Source organism: Oncorhynchus clarkii, chromosome 19, assembly GCF_045791955.1.
Source record: "Oncorhynchus clarkii lewisi isolate Uvic-CL-2024 chromosome 19, UVic_Ocla_1.0, whole genome shotgun sequence".
Taxonomy (NCBI): domain Eukaryota; kingdom Metazoa; phylum Chordata; class Actinopteri; order Salmoniformes; family Salmonidae; genus Oncorhynchus; species Oncorhynchus clarkii.
In genome coordinates, this window is record NC_092165.1 from 30,949,647 (window position 1) to 30,971,363 (window position 21,717).

At 40.9% G+C, this 21,717-nt stretch overlaps 1 protein-coding gene and 1 non-coding gene across 2 annotated transcripts; both read left to right on the forward strand.

The window, feature by feature from the left end:
• The first annotated feature begins 7,180 nt into the window (after positions 1 to 7,180).
• On the forward strand, positions 7,181 to 15,863 carry LOC139375024 (HHIP-like protein 1). Its single transcript, XM_071116389.1, has 11 exons — positions 7,181 to 7,833; positions 8,246 to 8,632; positions 8,885 to 9,144; positions 9,628 to 9,771; positions 9,965 to 10,111; positions 10,311 to 10,492; positions 10,896 to 11,022; positions 12,780 to 12,925; positions 13,150 to 13,231; positions 14,448 to 14,530; positions 14,889 to 15,863. The coding sequence occupies exons 1-11, from the start codon at positions 7,543 to 7,545 to the stop codon at positions 15,506 to 15,508; spliced, it is 2,469 nt and encodes an 822-aa protein (XP_070972490.1). The 5' UTR covers positions 7,181 to 7,542; the 3' UTR covers positions 15,509 to 15,863.
• Positions 15,864 to 19,471: 3,608 nt separating this feature from the next.
• On the forward strand, positions 19,472 to 19,543 carry trnat-ugu (transfer RNA threonine (anticodon UGU)). The gene has a single exon. It is a non-coding gene; the product is annotated as a tRNA-Thr (tRNA).
• Positions 19,544 to 21,717: the final 2,174 nt, after the last annotated feature.

The following is a 21,717-nucleotide window of genomic DNA, read 5'->3' on the forward strand; positions in this document are numbered from 1 at the left end:
TTGAATTTTTCTTGCACACATCTAGATGACGCTGAATACTATTTTGCGCAATGACACTATCATTGGTAAGCAGCATCATCTATATATGTGTGCAACAAAAGTTCCACATTCACCTTCTGCTACCATTTCTGTCAAGCTTCTACTCATACAGTTTGAAGCATATGTTTTGTTTTATTTACTTAAAATATATATATGTTTTGGCCTAAAGTGAATATTCTGGCTGCCTCTCTTTTTCAAATGATTGATCTGTGGAAATTCGCCATTTTTCTCATCACATATAATTTTATCAGTAAGGAGAAGTCTTTTGATTGGTACAGCTTAGTTGATGACAATAATTATTGTTGTATTTTCTCACAAGACTCCAATTACACTCAAATGAATGATATAATAAAACATGTCACTTCTTTACATCAAGTTTCCCAGTACAATTTAAGACTATACTGTAGAAAAAGTCCAATTCATACTTTTGAATGCTAATGTAAAATATATACATTTTGTCAACTTTATTTATTTTCATCCAAATATCAGTTTCAAATCATAACATTTTTCAATTGCCATTCGTTTTTACCATTGATGACAATGCTACATTTAACCCTTCAGCCTGTTAGATTTAACCCTGCCTATGGGGTCAATTGTAACATTTCACTTCCAACACTCTCGGTTGAATTGTAAACTACTGGTATGCCCAAGCTAGCGACTTCTAGCTATTCGCTGGTGCAGGTGGGGACACTTCAGGCTGAGGAGTAAGCTTCACACATCCCCATGTGCTACACTTGTCCTGATTGTTATACAGTTGTCAGTGGGAGTTGGAATTCATCGGGTTTTATTTAAAAAAAAAACATAATTCTATGCATCCCTAGCCAAAATGAAGAAATCTGCCATGCAATCTGCTCTTTATCCATGAACAAACAACTGCTCCCTTGGCGGAGGTCAAGTAAAAAGCACGTTTTACAAAAAAACTGCGGCTTGCGGCACCTAAAGAAAACAACACAGTTACAGAGGACAAACATATGTGCAAGGTACGCATTAAAGAATGGACATTTCTACAAGTAACAACTGATATCGACTCGATGTCGGAGGTACACTCCGCTAAAACTCATCGCAAATCAACTCCATTGAGATGTACTGTATACGGAGTTGAGTTTACTCAGCAAGTGGAAACATAGCCTAGTTGGAGCAGGTAGATAAAAGTAGAGCCTTCCCACTGGGCACGCATTGGTTGAATGAACGTTGTTTCCATGTCATTTCAATTACGTTGAACCAACGTGAAATAGATGTTGAATTGGTGTCTGTGCCCAGTGGGTTGTGCGTTGGTCCCACTGTTGAGTCTTTTTAAAGGGTCAGCTGGCAGATGCAGAAAGTAAAGTGATTCGGTCGTAAACAATAAACCTATTTGGAATGCATTAACCAAATACCAGGCCACAATACGCCTATTGCCCATCATTTCCTGGATCTTACACCACTGCTACGCTCTGTTGTCATCTATGCATAGTTACTTTAATAACTCTACCTACATGTACATACAACCTGAACTAACCGGTGACCCCGCACATTGACTCTGTATCGGTACCCCCCTGTTTATAGTCTCGCTATTGTTATTTCACTGCTGCTCTTGAATTACTTTTTACTTTTATCTCTTATTCTTATCCGTATTGTTTTTGAAAATGCGTGGTTGGTTAGGGGCTCGGAAGTAAGCATTTCACTGTAAGATTTTCAAAATCAAATCAAATCAAATCAAATTTTATTTGTCACATACACATGTTTAGCAGATGTTAATGCGAGTGTAGCGAAATGCTTGTGCTTCTAGTTCCGACAATGCAGTAATAACAAGTAATCTAACTAACAATTCCAAAACTACTGTCTTGTACACAGTGTAAGGGGATAAAGAATATGTACAAAATGATATATGAATGAGTGATGGTACAGAGCAGCATAGGCAAGATACAGTAGATGGTATCGAGTACAGTATGTACAAATGAGATGAGTATGTAAGCAAAGTGGCATAGTTTAAAGTGGCTAGTGATACATGTATTACATAAGGATACAGTCGATGATATAGAGTACAGTATATACGTATGCATATGAGATGAATAATGTAGGGTAAGTAACATTATATAAGGTAGCATTGTTTAAAGTGGCTAGTGATATATTTACATCATTTCCCATCAATTCCCATTATTAAAGTGGCTGGAGTTGAGTCAGTGTCAGTGTGTTGGCAGCAGCCACTCAGTGTTAGTGGTGGCTGTTTAACAGTCTGATGGCCTTGAGATAGAAGCTGTTTTTCAGTCTCTCGGTCCCAGCTTTGATGCACCTGTACTGACCTCGTCTTCTGGATGATAGCAGGGTGAACAGGCAGTGGCTCGGGTGGTTGATGTCCTTGATGATCTTTATGGCCTTCCTGTGACATCGGGTGGTGTAGGTGTCCTGGAGGGCAGGTAGTTTGCCCCCGGTGATGCGTTGAGTAGTTCTTCTCGACTGTATGTAATGAAACCTAAGATGACCTGGGGTACTAATGTAAGAAATAACACGTAAAAAAACAAAAAACTGCATAGTTTCCTAGGAACGCGAAGCGAGGCGGCCATCTCTGTCGGCGCCGGAAGTAGGTCGTATGTATGTATGTGTATGACTAATAACATTTTATTTGATATATATAATGGCAACTCTTTAGGCTACTGGCTAGTATGCCTAATATTAGAGTTATAACAGTAGGCCTAACTTTGATGCTGTGTATGGAAGTATTTTGTGGAATGTGACAAATGGGTGTGTAATGAACAAATAAAACATATTCTAGTGTAGCATAATTCATTATTGGCTATGGCTGTAGATACAGATGTCGTGCTTGGTGGAGTCCTCTCATTATTTGCCTGGGAGTTTGATGCATGGTTATTATGCATATAGGCCTATGATCAATATATTCTTCCTCATTCACCCTGATCTAAATTAGCACAAGTGTTGACTGTCGGGCTTTGCAGGGGGGTGAGGCCACGGAGAACGATACGATATTGATTCTAAAGCTTAAAATCTGATAACCAAGATTATGATCAATAATAATATTATGATAACATTACTTGAAAGTGGTTGATAGTTTACTAAAGTTCAATAAATTGTGGGGCCATGGGATTGGGACGTGATGGGACGTTATGCGACAAAACAATATTTCAATAATATTGTGTGAACAGGTTGCCATCTAGTGGCAAAGGCAACAATACACCAAAAACTGCAACACAGTAGCAACAAGGCAATTGTAGAAATGTTTCAATTCCATCATGCCACTATAGGATATATTGCTTCAAAACCCCCGTCATGCAATGCAGAAACAAAGACATTTGTTGACATTTATCTTGACCAAAAACAAATTAAGTATATAAAAAAAAATGTTCAGTCAAAGAATGAAAACTTTTATTTTTCTTGTTTGGAATTAGACATATCTATTATTTCCGTTCATGTGGAACATAATAACACATTACCTAATTTCTATTAAAAAAACTAATTAATAAGAGTGTATTTAATTGACTGACAGATAATAATAATAATAATAGCTAGGGGAAATGACAACAGCCTTTATTAAGTCATATTTAGCTTCTCCTCGAGAGACAAGCAGACACCAATGGAAGTCCCTCACTAATGTGTCAACTTCCCTTGTGTTTCTTTGCTTCTTATTGCATTAGGCCTCTTTCCAATGTCATGATGCTTGTCTGAAAACACTGAACTAATGTTTCAGACAGGACTGATACCATGACTTCCTCTCCTATTATTGTATGTTTTGTGCGGGTCTGAAGGCATATACAGTGCCAGTCAAAAGTTTGGACACACCTACTCATTCCAGGGTTTTTCTTTATTTTTTTACTATTTTCTATGTTGCCAAGAGTGTGCAAATCTGTCATCAACGTGAAGAGTGGCTACTTTGAAGAATCTCATCTTGCTTAACACTTTTTTGGTTGCTACATGATTCCATATTTGTTATTTCATCGTTTTGATGTCTTCACTAATATTCTACAATGTAGAAAATAGTACAAATAAAGAAAACCACTTGAATGAGTAGGCGTGTCCAAACTTTTGACTGGTACTGTAGGGGATACGAATAGTGGTGCAAAAATGACTTAGTTACGTCTGTGGTCAAGCATAACTACAGAACAGATAAAATAGCAAAAGAAGCCATGGCATTTCTCCAGACGGAGAGAAATGGGTAGATCAGCTTAAATACTGCTGATAGATTGTAGCTTCCATCAATGTAATTGTCTGCATAATTTCCAATCCCTCATATATTTTATTGTAAATATATACATACCATATATACATATATATACATACCATATCTAAGCACCATATAACTCATTTTATAAGAGATTCTCCAAAATTGAAATATAAAGTCAGCTATGAATACCAGAACTGGTTTCCCAAATGTTTCATAGTGTTCTATTGTTTCCAGTTTATATTATCTCCAATGTATTGTCCATGTAAAAAAAAACCTGTCTGATTAGGAGGAATAATATCCGACAATACCTTTTAAATTCTATGCGCTATGCATTTTTTTGGGGGGGGGGGGGGGGAATTGTGGCATCACTACACTGAAGTGTAAGGGTCTCAAAATGTTTTAATGGACAAGATCTTTGTATTTACCACTTGGATCCTGTTTCAGTAATAATTAAATCAGACCTTCTTGTTGAGTATCTGATAATCTGATTGTAGGAGTGGTTAAAACATGCTAATAACGGTCCTCTGAGTATATCAAAAAAGGTTTGGTATACAGAGCATTTGGAAAGTATTCAGACCCCTTGATTTTCCCCCACTTTGTTACGTTACAGCCTTGTTCTAAAATGGATTACATTTATTTTTTTTCCTCATCAAACTACACACAGTACCCCATAATGACAAAGCTAAAACAGGTTTTTAGACATTTTTGCAACTTTATTGGAGTCCACCTGTGGTAAATTGAATTGATTGAACATGATTTGGAAAGGCACACACCTGCCTATTGTACCTCCACTGGTACGCCATCCAACCCTGGAGTTTTCCCAGACTTAAAGGCTTTAATTGCATGAAGAAGTTCCTCCTCTGTAATTGGCCTTCACATGAGTCTTTCTGTACAGCTGTTAATTTTACATTAATAATAGAACAAAATACATCAACTGTTAGTGGAGATGGAGGAGACTAAGATGAAAACATATGCTTAAAGTACTTTGCACGCTCTTTTTTTAAATGATAGTTTGGTGAATCATGGGGGACTCCATTTGTATCAAGTTTTAGTAAATTATTCTTTTTGGTAGCATTTCTATGTCGAAGATTAAAAAATAATTTGGTGCATTTTCCCCCATTTTCCATCCAGTTCGCTTAATTTTTTATAATATATTACCCTTGATCTTTCTTGAATAAGTTCCTCGATTTTTTTTGTTTTTCCTCTTTGGTACAGTTTTTATTGCTATCTATCTGTACTATTAGTCTTTCCATTTCCTTTGTTAATTTAGACTCTTTTGACCAAAATTGCTTTTGTTTTAGAGATGAGTACTGAATTGCATGGCCTCTAAAGGCATATTTAAAAGTGTCCAATACAATAAGGGGATCTGCTGTACCTATGTTATGTCGGGATAATGTCAATTATAAATTCTTCTGTCCTAGTTAAAAACAAGTTATAATCCAATAGGCTTTGATTAAATGTCCAATATCCTTGCCCACATGGACATTCTGTAAGAGTAATATGCTAATTGTTTGATGAGCCGACCGCATTCTGTCCCCTATCAACAATTCTTACATTTTTGGTGCAAGTGAAAATGACATAAGATTGAGCCTCCACCATATATATATCTCACTAAGTCAGGATATTTAAGCCTCCATATATCCACTAGTTCCAATATATCCATGGCATTTGTGATGGACATATTGGAACTAGTGGATAACCGAAAGGTTGCTGGATCAATTCCCCGAGCTGACAAGATAAAAATTGGTCGTTCTGCCCCTGAGCAAGACAGTTAACCCACTGTTCCCCGGGTGCCAATGAGGTGGATGTCGATTAAAGGCAGTCCCAAGACACATTTCAGTTGAATTCATTAAATTGTACAACTGACTAGGTATCCCCCTTTCCCTTCATATGGATATATCACCAAGTGTTGATTTTTCAGTATAACACGACTAGTGTTGATTGTGTTAAATGAACAGTCATTGGTGTAAAATAACCTGTGTTGGTGTTAATACAACCAGTGTTAAACCAAAACCACGTCCACAATTTCCATGTTTCCCAACATGCTCTATTGCAGGTAGAGTTTTTTAATTGTTTAGTTCAATATCTATGTTTTGCATATACAATGATTGATTAATTCATCTCATTCTACTCAAATATAAATAGCATACATTTTTTTAAACAAATCCAATCTGTTACTTGGACTTTTACACCCATTACTGAAATGGTTGTTCAAGTTCATTAAGATGGTTTAGGTAGTCTCATGTACTAGTCTTCCCAATTTGGCAGTGATTCTGAATGCAGATGAATAAAAATAGCCCCATTCTGGCTGGATTCTGACAGGAATTAGATATAATTTTCAAGACAGTATAGTGTTACTTTACAGGCCTGATGTTGCCTGTAAACCATTAGTCTAAGTCTAAGCCCTATCTAAACTGGGGGAGGGACATTCTAAACTAACATATGGAATTGTTTTAAGATGGGAAAACCAAGGATTATTTATCTGTTTGAATTTTAAGACACCTTAAGGTATCAAAAAATATGTTTAAAAAAATATTGGATGAAACATTGAATTTGGCATTACTGCTATTAGACAATATAAATGTTTTGAATAACAGATTCACTACATGGAACAACAGATAGTCTAGCTTTGCCACCTTTTACCGCAGATGCGGGAAGGTGATATCGGCGGATGCAGGGGATTGAGAAGCAGCCCATGCAAAAAAAAACACATATCTCTGTTTAAACAGACGGATTTTGATGGGGATTTTAAAAATTATTTTAATTATTGTAGGCTAAGGGTTAACCAAGGCCCTCAAAGTAATGCCTCACGAAATATTTAGTGGATGTGTTAAATAGTTTTATTTGAAGAATAACATAGGATCTCACTTGGTGAAGAACAAAAGACTGAACTTTGATGAATGCAACAACAATGTTTCTGTCACTACAAATACAGTCATGGGTGGTAAACTCTAAAACTTCACTCGAAATGCAAGACACTCTGGGAAATATGCAAATAAGGCTTTAAACTGAGCAGTGTGTCAATTTAACACTGAAATGTGTGGACCCATATAGATTCGGGACTAATTTTAAATGTAACTCTGTCAGTGTTGATTTAACACTGGATAATTTGCGGTGTAGCATGAGGACAACAAAGTAGCCTTTAAGACAGATACTTTGCGTGGTGGAATTGCAAATAAAACGGACTGCAACCCGTCGAACGTTGATGATTAAAGCTTCAGAGCAAAGTTCAGTGAACCAACCACACGCGAGATAAAGCGTTCACAGGACAGTCGAACCGGAGGCAGTCTCGTTTTTCGCTGGTTTGCATAACTTTCTGATGGCACCGGGTGACCCGTAACGGCAGAATGTGGTATTTTTGTGATATCCTCGGTCGTGTCAGGCACTCGCCGTTCATTGGGTTATATTTGTTGGGATTTTGGATAGCACCTGTGTCCTTACACCCACAATGCTTGGATTTCAAGCCCCCGTTCAAGCCTCAAGAGGACCTCCAGTTCTGCGCAATGTACAGGAACTTCGGCTGCTGCGACTCAGCGAAGGACCAGGAATTGATGGCAAAATTCTATAAGATCATGGACAATTTCGACAATTATGGATATGCCAACTGTGCTGGGTACGTGCAGGACCTTCTCTGCCAGGTAAGCAAAGAACGGGTAAAGGTCGATACATGGTTTTGTTTTCAGAATTACATCATCCATTATTGGCTAGCACAGGCATGTTTGTAAAGGCATATACTTGTTATACACCCGCACATTCATCCAATGCGATAAAATAGTCCGATATGACATGCATTATTACAGTGCATAATTGCGTAATAGAATGCATAATAACAAATTAACAATGTATGTCCTGTAGCGCTTTTGTCAATCACTGCATGATAAAATGCACGTTGTCATAACAAGCGTATCTCCTCAAAACGAAAGTGTATGTTCTTCACAGAACAAGGCGATTGTCTAACAGGACATGGGGGTTGTACAAATGAAAGAGTTTGTTTGGTCCCTCACTCCTCACATTTCTCTCCTCCTTTTCCTTCTTTCTCCCCTCCTTCAGGAATGCTCTCCATATGCAGCTCACCTCTTTGATGCAGAGGACCCCAGTACCCCCATCAGAACCCTCCCTGGCCTGTGTCCTGACTACTGCTCTCAGTTCTGGCTCAAATGCCGTTCCACCATCACCTTGCTCTCTGACGACCTGCAGCTAGCCCAAGCCGAGCCGGACCAGGTCCATTTCTGCCAGCACCTGGAGCTGGAGGACCCAGACTACTGCTACCCACACCTCCTCAGCAACGAGCAGCTGACGCAGAACCTGGGCCACGTCCTGGCCGACCCCGAGGGCTGCCTGCAGCTCTGTCTGGAGGAAGTAGCCAACGGGCTGCGGAACCCCCTGGCCATGGTGCACGCCAACGATGGCACGCACCGCTTTTTTATAGCCGAACAGGTGTGTTTGTGCTCACTTTCCAGAGTTGTTTTATTGCATTGTGGTATTATAGTGCCGGTTTCCCAGACACAGATTAAGTCTTGTCCTGAACTAAAAAGTTATTTCAATAGAAAATAGAGACTAGTCGTAATCTATGTTTGGGAAACCGGCCAATAGTGTATAGATTTGGGGCATTTTTTTTACGTGTATGCTGACCTCGCAAAATGTATTTCCATGTAAATGGACAATAAAGTATATCATATCATATCGTAGGTGGGCCTGGTGTGGACGTACCTGCCTGACCGCTCCAAGCTGGAGAAGCCCTTCCTGAACATCACTAAGGCTGTTCTGACGTCACCTTGGGAGGGGGACGAGAGGGGCTTCCTCGGCCTGACCTTTCACCCCAACTATAAGTACAATGGGAAGCTGTACGTGTACTACTCCGTGGAGATCGGCTTCGACGAGAGGATCAGGGTCAGCGAGTTCCGCGTCTCCCCCGGCGACATGAACGAGGTGGACCACGCATCTGAGAGGTAGTTATCGATGACTCCCAAATGGCACCCTATTCCCTATATATAGAACACTACTTTCGACCAAAAGGGCAGCTCTGGTCAAAAGTAGTACATTATATAGGGGAAAAGGTGCCATTTGGGGTTGAAACCTGTGTTGTGCTCTTGCCCCAAAATGGCTGCTGTGGTGTCCATCACCAAGGCAGTTGGGCTTTGCTGTTGTTATGAAGACTCAAAGGGTGCGGAATGGATTTACAGTACAATTGGTTTTGCATACAGCTGGACATATATCTACACCAATGTGTAGTAGTAGGCCTAAAATTATTGCTGTTGTGCATAACACATGGTAGATATTACACATTAGAGGTGGATAAGATGAGTTCCCGCCAGCAACAAAGTGATTGGATAAGCAGTATTTTTTCCATAATTATTTTACCTCCGAGAGATGGGCGCTGCCGCACTGAATTCTCTGTCTCGTATCTGTCTCTGTCTCAAACACCTTCTCAGGATCATTCTGGAGGTTGATGAGCCTGCTTCCAATCACAACGGAGGAATGGTGATGTTTGCTGATGATGGATACCTGTACATTTTCACTGGAGACGGGGGCATGGCCGGAGACCCCTTTGGGAAATATGGAAATGCTCAGAACAAGTGAGAGAAGAGGGAAAAATATGTGGACCTCTCATTCATGATGTCATCTTATGGCATCAACTCACATAACTCTTTAACAATTAGTTACAGCTGTACCATTAACACAGTTGCTAATAATAAGTTACTAGGTAAACCGCAAAGACAATAATACTCGCGGAAAGATGTTCCAAGTTTACACTCCTCTCTTCTGCAGGTCAGCCCTGTTAGGCAAAGTGCTTCGTATCAATGTTGATGACAATGATAGGGGTCCCCTGTACAGGATCCCTTCTGACAACCCGTTTGTGCATGAGCGCGGGGCGCGCCCTGAGGTCTACGCTTACGGGGTGCGGAACATGTGGAGGTGCCCCCTTTTTTTCAACACTTTCACGATATGCTTACTTCATGAAACATTACACTTCCTTACACTTTATATACCTTGACCAAAAAAAGTGTGGCGAGACGTTACATTACTGCACTGAATAAAGGAGTAATAACTTGGAAATGAAGTGTAATCTAGTTGTAGCTACTTAAGTAGCTTTGTTCTTGTTTCTCCCATGGAGGTGTTCTGTGGACCGTGGGGACCCTCTGACGAAGGAGGGGAAGGGCCGTATTTTCTGCGGGGACGTGGGCCAGAATAAGTTTGAGGAGATCGACATCATAGAGAAGGGAAGGAACTACGGCTGGAGGGCCAAAGAGGGCTTCTCCTGTTATGACAAGAAGCTGTGCGCCAACAGCTCTCTAGGTGGGAATCCTGTAGCCTGATCCAAGATCAGTTTGTGCTGCATAACCAACTCCAATGCTCATTGTCATGCCGGCATCCTGTGGTTCACTGGGAGATGAAGGTCTCAGTGTGTTTTGTTCTGTGACTTCCTTAAAAAAAAATCTTCCTGTTTAAAAAAAAAACTTGAATACTGTACTTTATTTATCCTTAGACAGTAATGGAACCAGAGTGGGAAGAGATTGGAAGGGTGGATGTAGGGATTGAACACCGTTCTCCAGGGTCATAATGTGCTTAGAAGGGGAGTGCTCAGGTGGGAATAAGCAGGGAATCCGTGAATTTAACCAGGATTTCTGGAAAACCACAGGCTCTGCACAATTTCATTTAAAAAATACGTCTTATATCTCTTCCTCCTGTTCTCTTCCAGATGATGTACTCCCCATTTATGCCTACCCTCACAAGATGGGCAAGTCTGTGACTGGCGGATATGTGTACAGAGGGTGTGAATACCCCAATCTGAACGGCATGTACATATTTGGAGACTTCATGAGCGGGTAAGGCTCCTTACTGTACGTGTTCACCGTTTTTAATCCAATCCTATAAGTGTTTATAGATGTTTGAGTCCATATACATTTCCTTCGGAAAGTATTCAGACCCCTTGACTTAACAAATGTTATTACAGTATAGCCTTATTCTAAAATAGATTAAATAAAAAAAATCCTTAGCAATTTACACACAATGCCCCATAATGACAAAGCGAAAACAGGTTTTTAGAAAATGTGGCTAAGTTATTACATCTAAAACCCTGAAATTATTTACATAAGTATTCGGACCCTTTACTATGAGACTTAAAATTGAGCTCAGGTGCTTCCTGTTTCCATTGATCATCCTTGAGCTGTTTCTACAACTTGATTGGAGTCCACCTGTAGTAAATTCAATTGATTGGACATGATTTGGAAAGGCACACTTATATATAAGGTCCCACAGTTGACAGTGCATGTCAGACCAAAAACCAAGCCATGAGGTCGAAGGAATTGTCCGTAGAGCTCTGAGACAAGATTGTGTCGAGGCACAGATCTGGGGAAGGGTACCAAAAAATGTGCGTAGCATTGAAGGTCCCCAAGAACACAGTGGCCTCCATCATTCTTAAATGGAAGAAGTTTGGAACCACCAAGACTCTTCCTAGACTTCCTAAACTGAGCAAAAGTGCCTTGTTCAGGGAGGTGACCAAAAACCCAATGGTCACTCTGACAGAGCTCTAGAGTCCCTCTATGGAGATGGGAGAACCTTCCGGAAGGACAACCATCTCTGCAGCACTCCACCAATTAGGCTTTTATGGTAGAGTGGCCAGACGGAAGCCACTCCTTAGTAAAAGGCATATGACAGCCCACTTGGAGTTTGCAAAAAGGTACCTAAAGGACTCTCAGATCATGAGAAAGAAGATTCTCTGGTCTGATGAAAACAAGATTGAAATCTTTGGCCTAAATGCTAAGCGTCACGTCTGGAGGAAACCTGGCACCATCCCTACTGTGAAACATGGTGGTGGCAGCATCATGCTGTGGGGATGCTTTTCAGCTGCAGGGACTGTGAGACTAGTCAGGACTGAGGCAAAGATGAACGGAGCAAAGTACAGGGAGATCCATAATGAAAACTTGCTCCAGAGCGCTTAGGACCTCAGACTGAGGGCGAAGATTCACCTTCCAACAGGACAACAACCCAAAGCACACAGCCAAGACAATGCAGGAGTGGCTTCAGGTCAAGTCTCTGAATGTCCTTGAGTAGCCCAGCCAGAGCCCGGACTTGAACCCGATCGAACATCTCTGGAGAGACCTGAAAATAGCTGTGCAGCGATGCTCCCCAAAGAACCTGACAGAGCTTGAGAGGATCTGCAGAGAAGAATGGGAGAAACTCCCCAAATACAGGTGTGCCAAGCTTTTAGCGTCATACCCAAGAAGACTCAAGGCTGTAATTGCTGCCAAAGGTGCTTCAACAAAGTACTGAGTTAAGAATATTTTTTTAATACATTTGCAAAAATGGCTAAAAATCCGTTTTTTGCTTTGTCATTATGGGGTATTGTGTGTAGATTGATGAAGGGGGAAAACGATTGAATCCATTTTAGAATAAGGCTGTAACGTAACAAAATGTGGGAAAAGTCAAGGGGTCTGAATTCTTTCCGGATGCACTGTAGCAGGTGTATTTTCTTATGTTTCAAAAGTTGTGTTTTATGTTTTTATATATGGTCTATAAGGAAAGCATACTGCAAATGAAAAAAAGTCAAAATAACATTTAATGTAGTGTCTCCTCCCTATAGGCGTATGATGAACCTCCAGGAGAATAAGAACACGGGTCAGTGGAACTACCATGAGATCTGTATGGGCATTGGTTTGACCTGTGCCTTTCCTGGCCTCATAAACAACTACTACCAGTACATTATCTCCTTCGCTGAGGACGAGGCAGGTAGGAGGAGTCACATTAAACCTATTTTTGTTTGCCCATGGTCACACAGGCAATGGAAAAGGTTTTTTAAGCATCAGATCTCTAGGCTGCACACATTTAAGGCCAGTTTCCCAAACCAATATTAAGTTTAGTCCTGGACTAAAAAGCATGCTCAATGGAGAATCGCCACTGAAAACAGCTAGATTGCCAAATTATGTGAAATGTTCATTTTTCTGTCTGAACAGGAGAACTGTACTTCATGTCGACTGGAGTGCCCAGTGCCACATCTCCCACCGGTGTTGTTTACAAACTGGTGGATCCCTCAAGGTAAGGATTTAAAGCCACTGTCACACCCTGACCATAGTTTGCTTTGTATGTTTCTATGTTTTGTTTGGTCAGGGTGTGATCTGAGTGGGCATTCTGTTACATGTCTAGTTTGTCTATTTTTGGCCTGATATGGTTCTCAATCAGAAGGCAGGTGTTAGTCATTGTCTCTGATTGGGAACCATATTTAGGTAGCATGGTTTGTGTTGGGTTTTGTGGGTGGTTGTCTCCTGTGTCAGTGTTTGTACCACACGGGACTGTTTCGGGTTTTCACGTTTTTGTAGTTTATTCATGTATGGTTTCATTATTAAAGAACCATGAATTATAACCACGCTGCATTTTGGTCCGCCTCTCCTTCACCAGAAGAAAACCGTTACAGCCACAATCTGTATTTTCAACAGCCTGACCCTGCCACAATGTTTGGTAAGGTGAGGGCTAAATAAAGTGTAGTGTCCTTCTGCTTTTCTTTTGAAGATGGCAGAAGCCTAGCATTACCGTCATAGACACACTTTTAAAAAGAGACAAAGACAAAACAAAATCAGTAAAACATGTTAAGCATCTGTTCATGATTACTGATCTATTTTAAGTCAGAAGAATGTGCCGCATCATAATCTTTCTGTCTGTAGTTCTTAATCTGATTTACATTGTACATTCTGTTTCTCTGTGTGTTCTTTGTTCTTATAGCATAACTGCTGATGAAGGCATTCTATTTCTGTTTTGGTGATCATTGAGATTTTCTTACCCTCTTTCGGGGTCGGCTCACTCTCCCTTTCTCCAGATTTCTAGGTGAAAGAGAAAGAACGAACATAAAATAAAATAAAGGGTGTTGGAGCAGTGTGAATGCTCTTTTATCTAAATCTCTCTCTCACTGACTTAGGTCTAAACAGTCTTGGCCGCAAGATCTCTCTCTTTCTTGCATACCCTCTCTTTTGCTCTCTGTTGGCTGCAGCACTATACTGTTGTGTCAAGTTATTTGTTTCTCACTCGCTCATGAAGCTGATATGAATTACTCTCTACCACAGCAATGTTTGGAAAAGGGGAAGAGAAGAATAGGCCTTCAGCCTCATTCTGGGAGGGAGACCAGCTGAAAGCGAATCAAAAAAAGAGAGTTGAAGTCTCAACAGAGGCTGATGAAACTGGGGTGAAACTGACTTCTCACCCTCTGATTTAGTGTTCTTCCCTGCTGAGCTGAGAACTTTTGGTATTTTGTCTTTTTTAGACGGGCACCGCCAAGACAATGTCACTATGACCCACTGCCTGTCAGAGTGAAGAGCAAGCTCATCAAGTTCAGGCCAAAAGAAAGTGAGTATGCTGGCTTTCAACATATATCTCAGTCTGTCTGCTTTTATTTTGTTCATTATATTTAGCCCCCTTTGCTCAATCAAACACTTACAGTATGTCAGTAGATCTCGCTGCTCGATCTAGATTGTCACTAGATCTCGCTGCTTCGATTAGATTATTCACTTCATCATCAATTCCCTGATTATTGTCATTTGAGAGATATTTTAGACACAAAACCTCTGAGATTGCCAGATTCATATTACACTTTTATTATACTGTGGATAGGCGTACATGCTAATTATAACCTCATCTCACCGATCTATTCATTAGGACAGTCCATGTAGTTATCCTAAATCTGACCTGTTCTTCTATCCCACAGCATTAACAGGAGTTGAACTACCGACAAAGCATCAAAAGCTCTCCCCGCCAGAAGAGCCCGTCAGACCCCATCCCACTGAGTCCTCAGTAAAAGAGTCTGACAAGAACTGGCTTCAGGAGCTCATGGACATTCTAAAGGAGCAAGGGGCTGCCGTCGTCACCACCACACTGCCTCCAACTACAACCAAACCGCCCAGGCACACACGACGGAAAAACCGACGAAAGAAGGGCAAGCACCGTTCGGAGAGCGGGATGGCGCCGGCAGCCGCGCCTCAGAGCGGGGCGGTGAGACTGGCGGGGGATGAGCAGGGGCGGGACGACCGGGGGAGGGTGGAGATCTTCGTCAACGGTGAATGGGGTACGGTGTGCGACGACCTGTGGAATACGAAGAACGCGGCAGTGGTATGTCGGCAGCTCGGGTTCCGATTCGCCCTGAAGGCATCCAAGCACTCTGAGTTTGGAGAAGGGAAGAGTCTCCGGATTCTTCTGGACGATGTGCAGTGTGAGGGCACAGAGGAGAGCCTGCTGGACTGTCAACACACAGACATAGGAATACATAACTGTGCCCATTACGAGGACGCAGGGGTGATATGCGGGAACTCAGACTACGTTGATGCCTAGAAATGAGAGTCGATTGAGAGGTGATTGAATTTATTTGTGACTGTGGCCTAAGTGATTGTAACTAAAACCAAGGCATATTGCTGTCTAACTTTTGTCTAATTGTTGTCGATGTCGGCACTTATAGGTCTACCTCTTTTCATTAAGGTAATGTAATGCTGATTTAATTGCTGTGTTAAAGTCTTAAAGGTTTTATAATTAAAATGTTAGACTTTGCTAATGTAAGACGATGCTTTCTCTAAAGGAAATGAATCTAAAACAGTAAATGAATGAATATACTGTATAAGGAGAATGAATACCAGGTTATTTAATATTCTCTCATGATCACATACTGAAATAAATGCTCCATACAGACTCACAAGTTATGTGCTCATTTGACATGGAAAAAGCATAGTGAGAAAGGGGAAGAGGGAATAGGGTGGAATGACAGGAGAGGATTAACAGGGAAAGTCACAGGCAAAGGAAAAACTGCCAATTTGAAGCCTGGAATCCAAACGGAACATCACTCCATTTCTGTCTTCGGTGTGGACTGACTCCACACTTCAGGCTAGCCTATTTGTCCAAGTCACCCTGCTTGGTTCTGGTGTCTGAAACATTGAGGACTGATGTCATGACTAGGCAGGAAATATGTCTGAATTAATTAGATGACTGGGATAAAAATATGCTCCTAACAACATTCGTCCAACAACATCATCATAACCTATTGGCAGTGCTTGACTTGGACTGAAATAGGTGCCAGTACTCATTTTGGGTGCAGTAATCTTGGTTACCCAGAAGTAAGCATGAATCTGTCCACAAAAGATGATGGGTGCAGGGACTGTTAATATTTAGGTGCAGGAACTCCACAATACTTTTGAGATAATATTCTATAAGAGGTGCAGGAACTCAAGCAGTTGAAAATTTGAGGTGCTCGTACTCAGCTTTGGTGAACTCCTGCCAAAGTCAAGCACTGCCTCTTGGCAAAGCTAGGGCAAAATCACACTTCATCACACACTTTGCTTTGTAAACCATCAAACCAATTTCTCTTTTTATTGTCTGGGTATTTGGTTTGCCAACTACCATGAGCACATTCAATGATGGGACGTGTGTTTTTAGGGAATCTCTTCAAGGAAAGTTTTATCCCCACTTTTGTCAAGTCGGTGACCATCATTGGTCACTGCCTTTCAAAGTGTGTTGCATTATGGGGATAAAGATTGTCAGACTTGCGCCGACCAGTAGACTGCATAAACGTTCATAAATCATGTGATCAAGTTTCTGCAGTTGCTCTTCACCAACTTCATCCATCACCTGCATTGTGGGAGGCTCTATAGTCAACCAATGATTAAGGTGTTTTTGTTTGACCCATGTGAACGTGACCAAAGACATGACTGAAACAGGAACAAACTTTTCTGGGATTCATGTATACAGTGGATATATAGAATTTAATGTGATATGAGGCTCTCTCACTCTCTAAATTGATTGTACAATGTACACCAGTGGTGGTCGGTGCCGTTTAAGATGAAGGAGGATGATTATTGTTTTTATGAGCATGGCCTTATTTCTATTACAGCATATTGGATGACTGCCATTCATATTGCATTCACTCAGTTCAATGTAAGATCGATAGGTTCAGGCTACTACACGATACTCAAATTTTCCCTTAACCATGATAAGGTTGCTACAGCCTAGCTTATGAATGAAAGTCTACATCGTAGGTGCCAAGTCGAGAGACATCTTAGTAATCAAGGTGACAGACATTGACACATTCAAGACCGCCTTTCACAATCTTGCCTGCATCTAGCTGATCTAGGATGTAATCATTTGTCCAACAGTTAAAAACAGGATTTTCTATTGGACAAATTTAGGTATGTTTATCCCTGTTTTGTTCCGTTTGCTTCCGTTTAAGAAATGTTTTTCAACAGAATCGTCAGAATGAATACAGTACTGATCACACCCAAACACAGTTCACTTTCAAAGCAGCCACATACAAACAGCATGAGCCCTTAGATCGTTGGATAATTATTTCTCGCATCTACGCGCTCTCCACCTCTCACTAACACATCAGCTGTCTGTGATCAGGCAAAAAAAACTTTACAAGCCAAATCTTCATATCATAACCGCTAAGCGCTACACACAGCCTACACTATTGTCACCATATTAGCTAACATCTAGGGAACATAGCTACTATAACTAATACTTTGGTAAACCCGCTACAATCATGCAGTACAGTGTACAGTTAGCAAGCAGATTAGCCGTTTCACCGGCAGGCCCCGGTAGAAATAAATTAATAAAACCAAAAGCTTACCTTGACATGGAAGAGTTGCACTGTTGAAGAGCCATAGCCAGTTAGGTAACATAGCATCCCTCTGTTTGAGCCGGGTGTTTGAGTAGGCTAAACTAGCTAGCTGCATTCACTAGCTAAGTAAGTTAAAGTTTAAAAAAAAATTAAAAATCTAGCTCTCTCTCGCTCTCTTGCTTCTCCTTCATTTTTGAAGAAATTCATTTGTAAAAATAAATGTCATATATTGTCTTTCTCTCTCTTTGAGTCAACTACTCACCACATTTTATGCACTGCAGTGCCAGCTAGTTGTAGCTTATGTTTCAGTACTAGATTCATTCTCTGATCCTTTAATTCGGTGGACAAGAGCTCTGATAGGTTGGAGGATGTCCCTCAGAAGTTGTCATAATTACTGTGTAAGTCTATGGAAGAGGGTGAGAACCATGAGCCTTCTAGGTTTTGTATTGAAGTCAATGTACCCAGAGGAGGACGTAAACTAGCTGTCCTCCGGCCACACCATGGTGCTACCCTACAGAGTGCTGCGAAGCTACTGTAGACCTTCATTGCAAAACAATATGCTTTAATAAATTATTTGGTGACGTGAATATATTTAGTATAGTTCTGTCTAAAAAGGATAACTTTAATGTTTCATTATTTTTTATTAAATTCACTGAGGATGGTCCTCCCCTTCCTCCTCTGATGAGCCTCCACTGATGTACACACAACTATGATTTAAGTACGTGAGTGTGTGATATGGGGGTTGAAGACATGTTTATTTCCTAAAATTTCATAAACAATGGCATGTTACAGGGAAATACACTTTGGATGCACCTCCTGAATGGCACAGCAGTCTAAGGCATCTCAGTGCTAGAGGAACCATTGCAGACCTTGGTGATTGGAAGTCCCATAGGGTAGTGCACAATTGGCCCAGTGTCATCTGGGTTTTATGTATTTAACTAGGAAAGTCAGTTAAGAACAAATTCTTATTTTCAATGACGGCGTACCCCAACCAAACCTGGAAAAAACAGGGGGAAAATGGTGCACAACCCTATGGGACTCACAATCACAGCCTGGATTTGAACCAGAGCCTCTTGTGACACCTCTTGCATTGACATGCAGTGCCTTGGACCTCTGCATCACTCAAGTTAGAGCTATTCCAGGCCATCATTGTAAATAATTATTTGTTTTTATAAACTGACTTGCCTAGATAAATTTAAATAACAGTCGGTTGCTTTAGCCTTACCACTCAAACGAGCCCAGTGGCTGCCATGAAGGTCAATGCGCGGGAATGTAGGGAAACTAGTGGATTGGCTCTCCCATTGCAAATTTGCATAGCATTCTACTGCAAGTGAACAACAACCTCTGAAGCATGGTTGTACACATGGCAAGAAGATAGCTGCTACATGGTTTTAGAATAACATGGAAAAGGAAGGAAGGAGGAACATTTTGCTAATTATATCTTACAATGAGACAAATATTTGAATATTTTTTTTTATAAACTTTTGTAATTAGTTTGCTTACACGACGGTGGTGGCAAAATCGGACTGAACAGCGACTGTGTCCGTTTCCACAAGATAGCCTTGCTAGATGAATATGTGTGGTGTAGTTAGACAGGAAGTGTTGGTTATTTCGAATTTGAAGTAAAATACTTCGAAATGGCTCTATGACATCACGTGATCAAATGCCAATACATTCTTACCTCAACAACCGGCTCCATAGCTCAGTGGTAGAGCACTGGTCTTGTAAACCAGGGGTCGCGAGTTCGAACCTCGCTGGGGCCTGAAAGGAAATTATAGCTTTTAGGTAAGGGTCAAGAAAGGTTTTCTAGTCATCCACCCGTATCGCGAATTTGTTATTCACTGCATGTTATGTTTCACAGTTGTCATATTTTGCAACGGTTTCCAAAATTGCAGTTTGGGGAACAGTCCCCCTACATAGCTCAAAGCTGACAACTTGTGGTATGCAGCAGAATAGCACATGCGTGAACGCCAACCTCCGTTATTACCATAACAACCACACTTTATATAAGTTGTAAGTCTAAGTACTGTAAAATGCTAAATTACACAATAAACACAGCTCAATCATAATTTCACCCTCCAGTTTTTCTTAACCACCGTGCTTCTACATCAGCATTGCTTGCTGTTTGGGGATTTAGGCTGGGTTTCTGTACAGCACTTTGTGACAGCAGGTAATGTAAAAACTGCTTTAGAAATACATTTGATTGAATTGGATTGACTAACTATATTTGATTTAACTAGGCAAGTCGCTTACAAACAAATCCTTACACTATATACACATAGCAAAAGCTGTGGTTACTGTACAGAATTCAATTACGCTAAAGAAAAGTCTAAAATAACCCAAGTGTCCCACTTTTCAAATTCTTCAGTCGATGACACCCTGCTCATATGAATCAGCCTGTCTTTGTGAGAAGGAGCCCTCATCTGCTTTGACCAGGTTCATTGATATGCCAAGCATTAAATCACATATCTAGTGCCAGGCCAATGGTGTGTATGTACACATACAGTGCCTTCGGAAAGTCTTCAGAACCTTGACTTTTTCCACATATTGTTACATTGTAACATATTAAAACTTTGTCTACACACAATACCAGATAATGACAAAGCAAAAACAGTTACATTTTTTTGCAAATATAAAAAAACGAAATATCACATTTACAAAAATATTCAGACCCTTTTCTCAGTATTTTGGTGAAGCACCTTTGGCAGAAATTACCGCATTGAGTGTTCTTGAGTACGACGCTAACAGCTTGGCACACTTGTATTTGGGGAGTTTATCCTATTCTTCTCTGCAGATCCTTTCACGTTCAGTCAGGTTGGATGGGAACATAGCTGCACAGCTATTTTCAGGTCTCTCCAGAGATGTTCGATCGATCAGGTTCGAGTCTGGGCTCTGGCTGGGCCACTCAAGGACATTCAGAGACTTGTCCCGAAGCCACTCCTGCATTGTCCTGTTGGGAGGGGGAAAACTTCACCTCGGTCTGAGGTCCTGAGCAGGATTTCATCAACGATCTGGCTGGACTTTGCTTCGTTCATCTTTGCCTCGATGCTGACTAGTCTCCCAGTCCTTGCCGCTGAAAAACATCCCCACAGCATGATGCTGCCACCACCATGCTTCATTGTAGGGATGGTGCCAGGTTTCCTCCAGAAGTGATGCTTGGTATTCAAGCCAAAGAGTTCAATCTTGGTTTCATTAGACCAGAGAATCTTGTTTCTCATTGTCTGAGGGTCTTTTAGGTGCCTTTTGGCAAACTCCAAGCGGGCTGTCATATGCCTTTTACTAGAGGCCTGATTTTTGGAGTGCTGCAGAGATGGTGGTCCATCTCCACAGATAAACTCTGGAGCTCTGTCAGAGTGACCATCGGGTTCTTGGTCTCCCCCGTTTGGCCGGGCGGCCAGCTCTAGGAAGTATTGGTGGTTTCAAACTTCTTCCATTTAAGAATGGAGGCCACGGTGTTCTTGGGGACCTTCAATGCTGCACCTCGACACAATCCTGTCTCGGAACTCTACGGACATCTCCATTGACTTCATGGCTTGGTTTTTGCTCTGACATGCACGGTCAACTGTGGGACCTTATATAGACAGGTGTGTGCCTTTCCAAATCATGTCCAATCAATAAAATGTATCATAGGTGGACTCCAATCAAATTGTTGAAACATCAAGGAGGATCAATGGAAACAGGATGCACCTGAGCTCAATTGAGTCTCATAGCAAAAGGTTTTACTTATGTAAAGAAGGTATTTTTGTTTTTTATTTTGAATACATTTACAAAAATGTCTAACAACCTGTTTACACTTTGTCATTATGGGATATTGTGTCTAGATTGCGGAGGATTTTTATATATTTAATCCATTTTTAGAATAAGGCTGTAACGTAAAACTCAAGGGGTCTGAGAACTTTCCGAAGGCACAGTACATAGTGAACAGCAAGGAAACAGA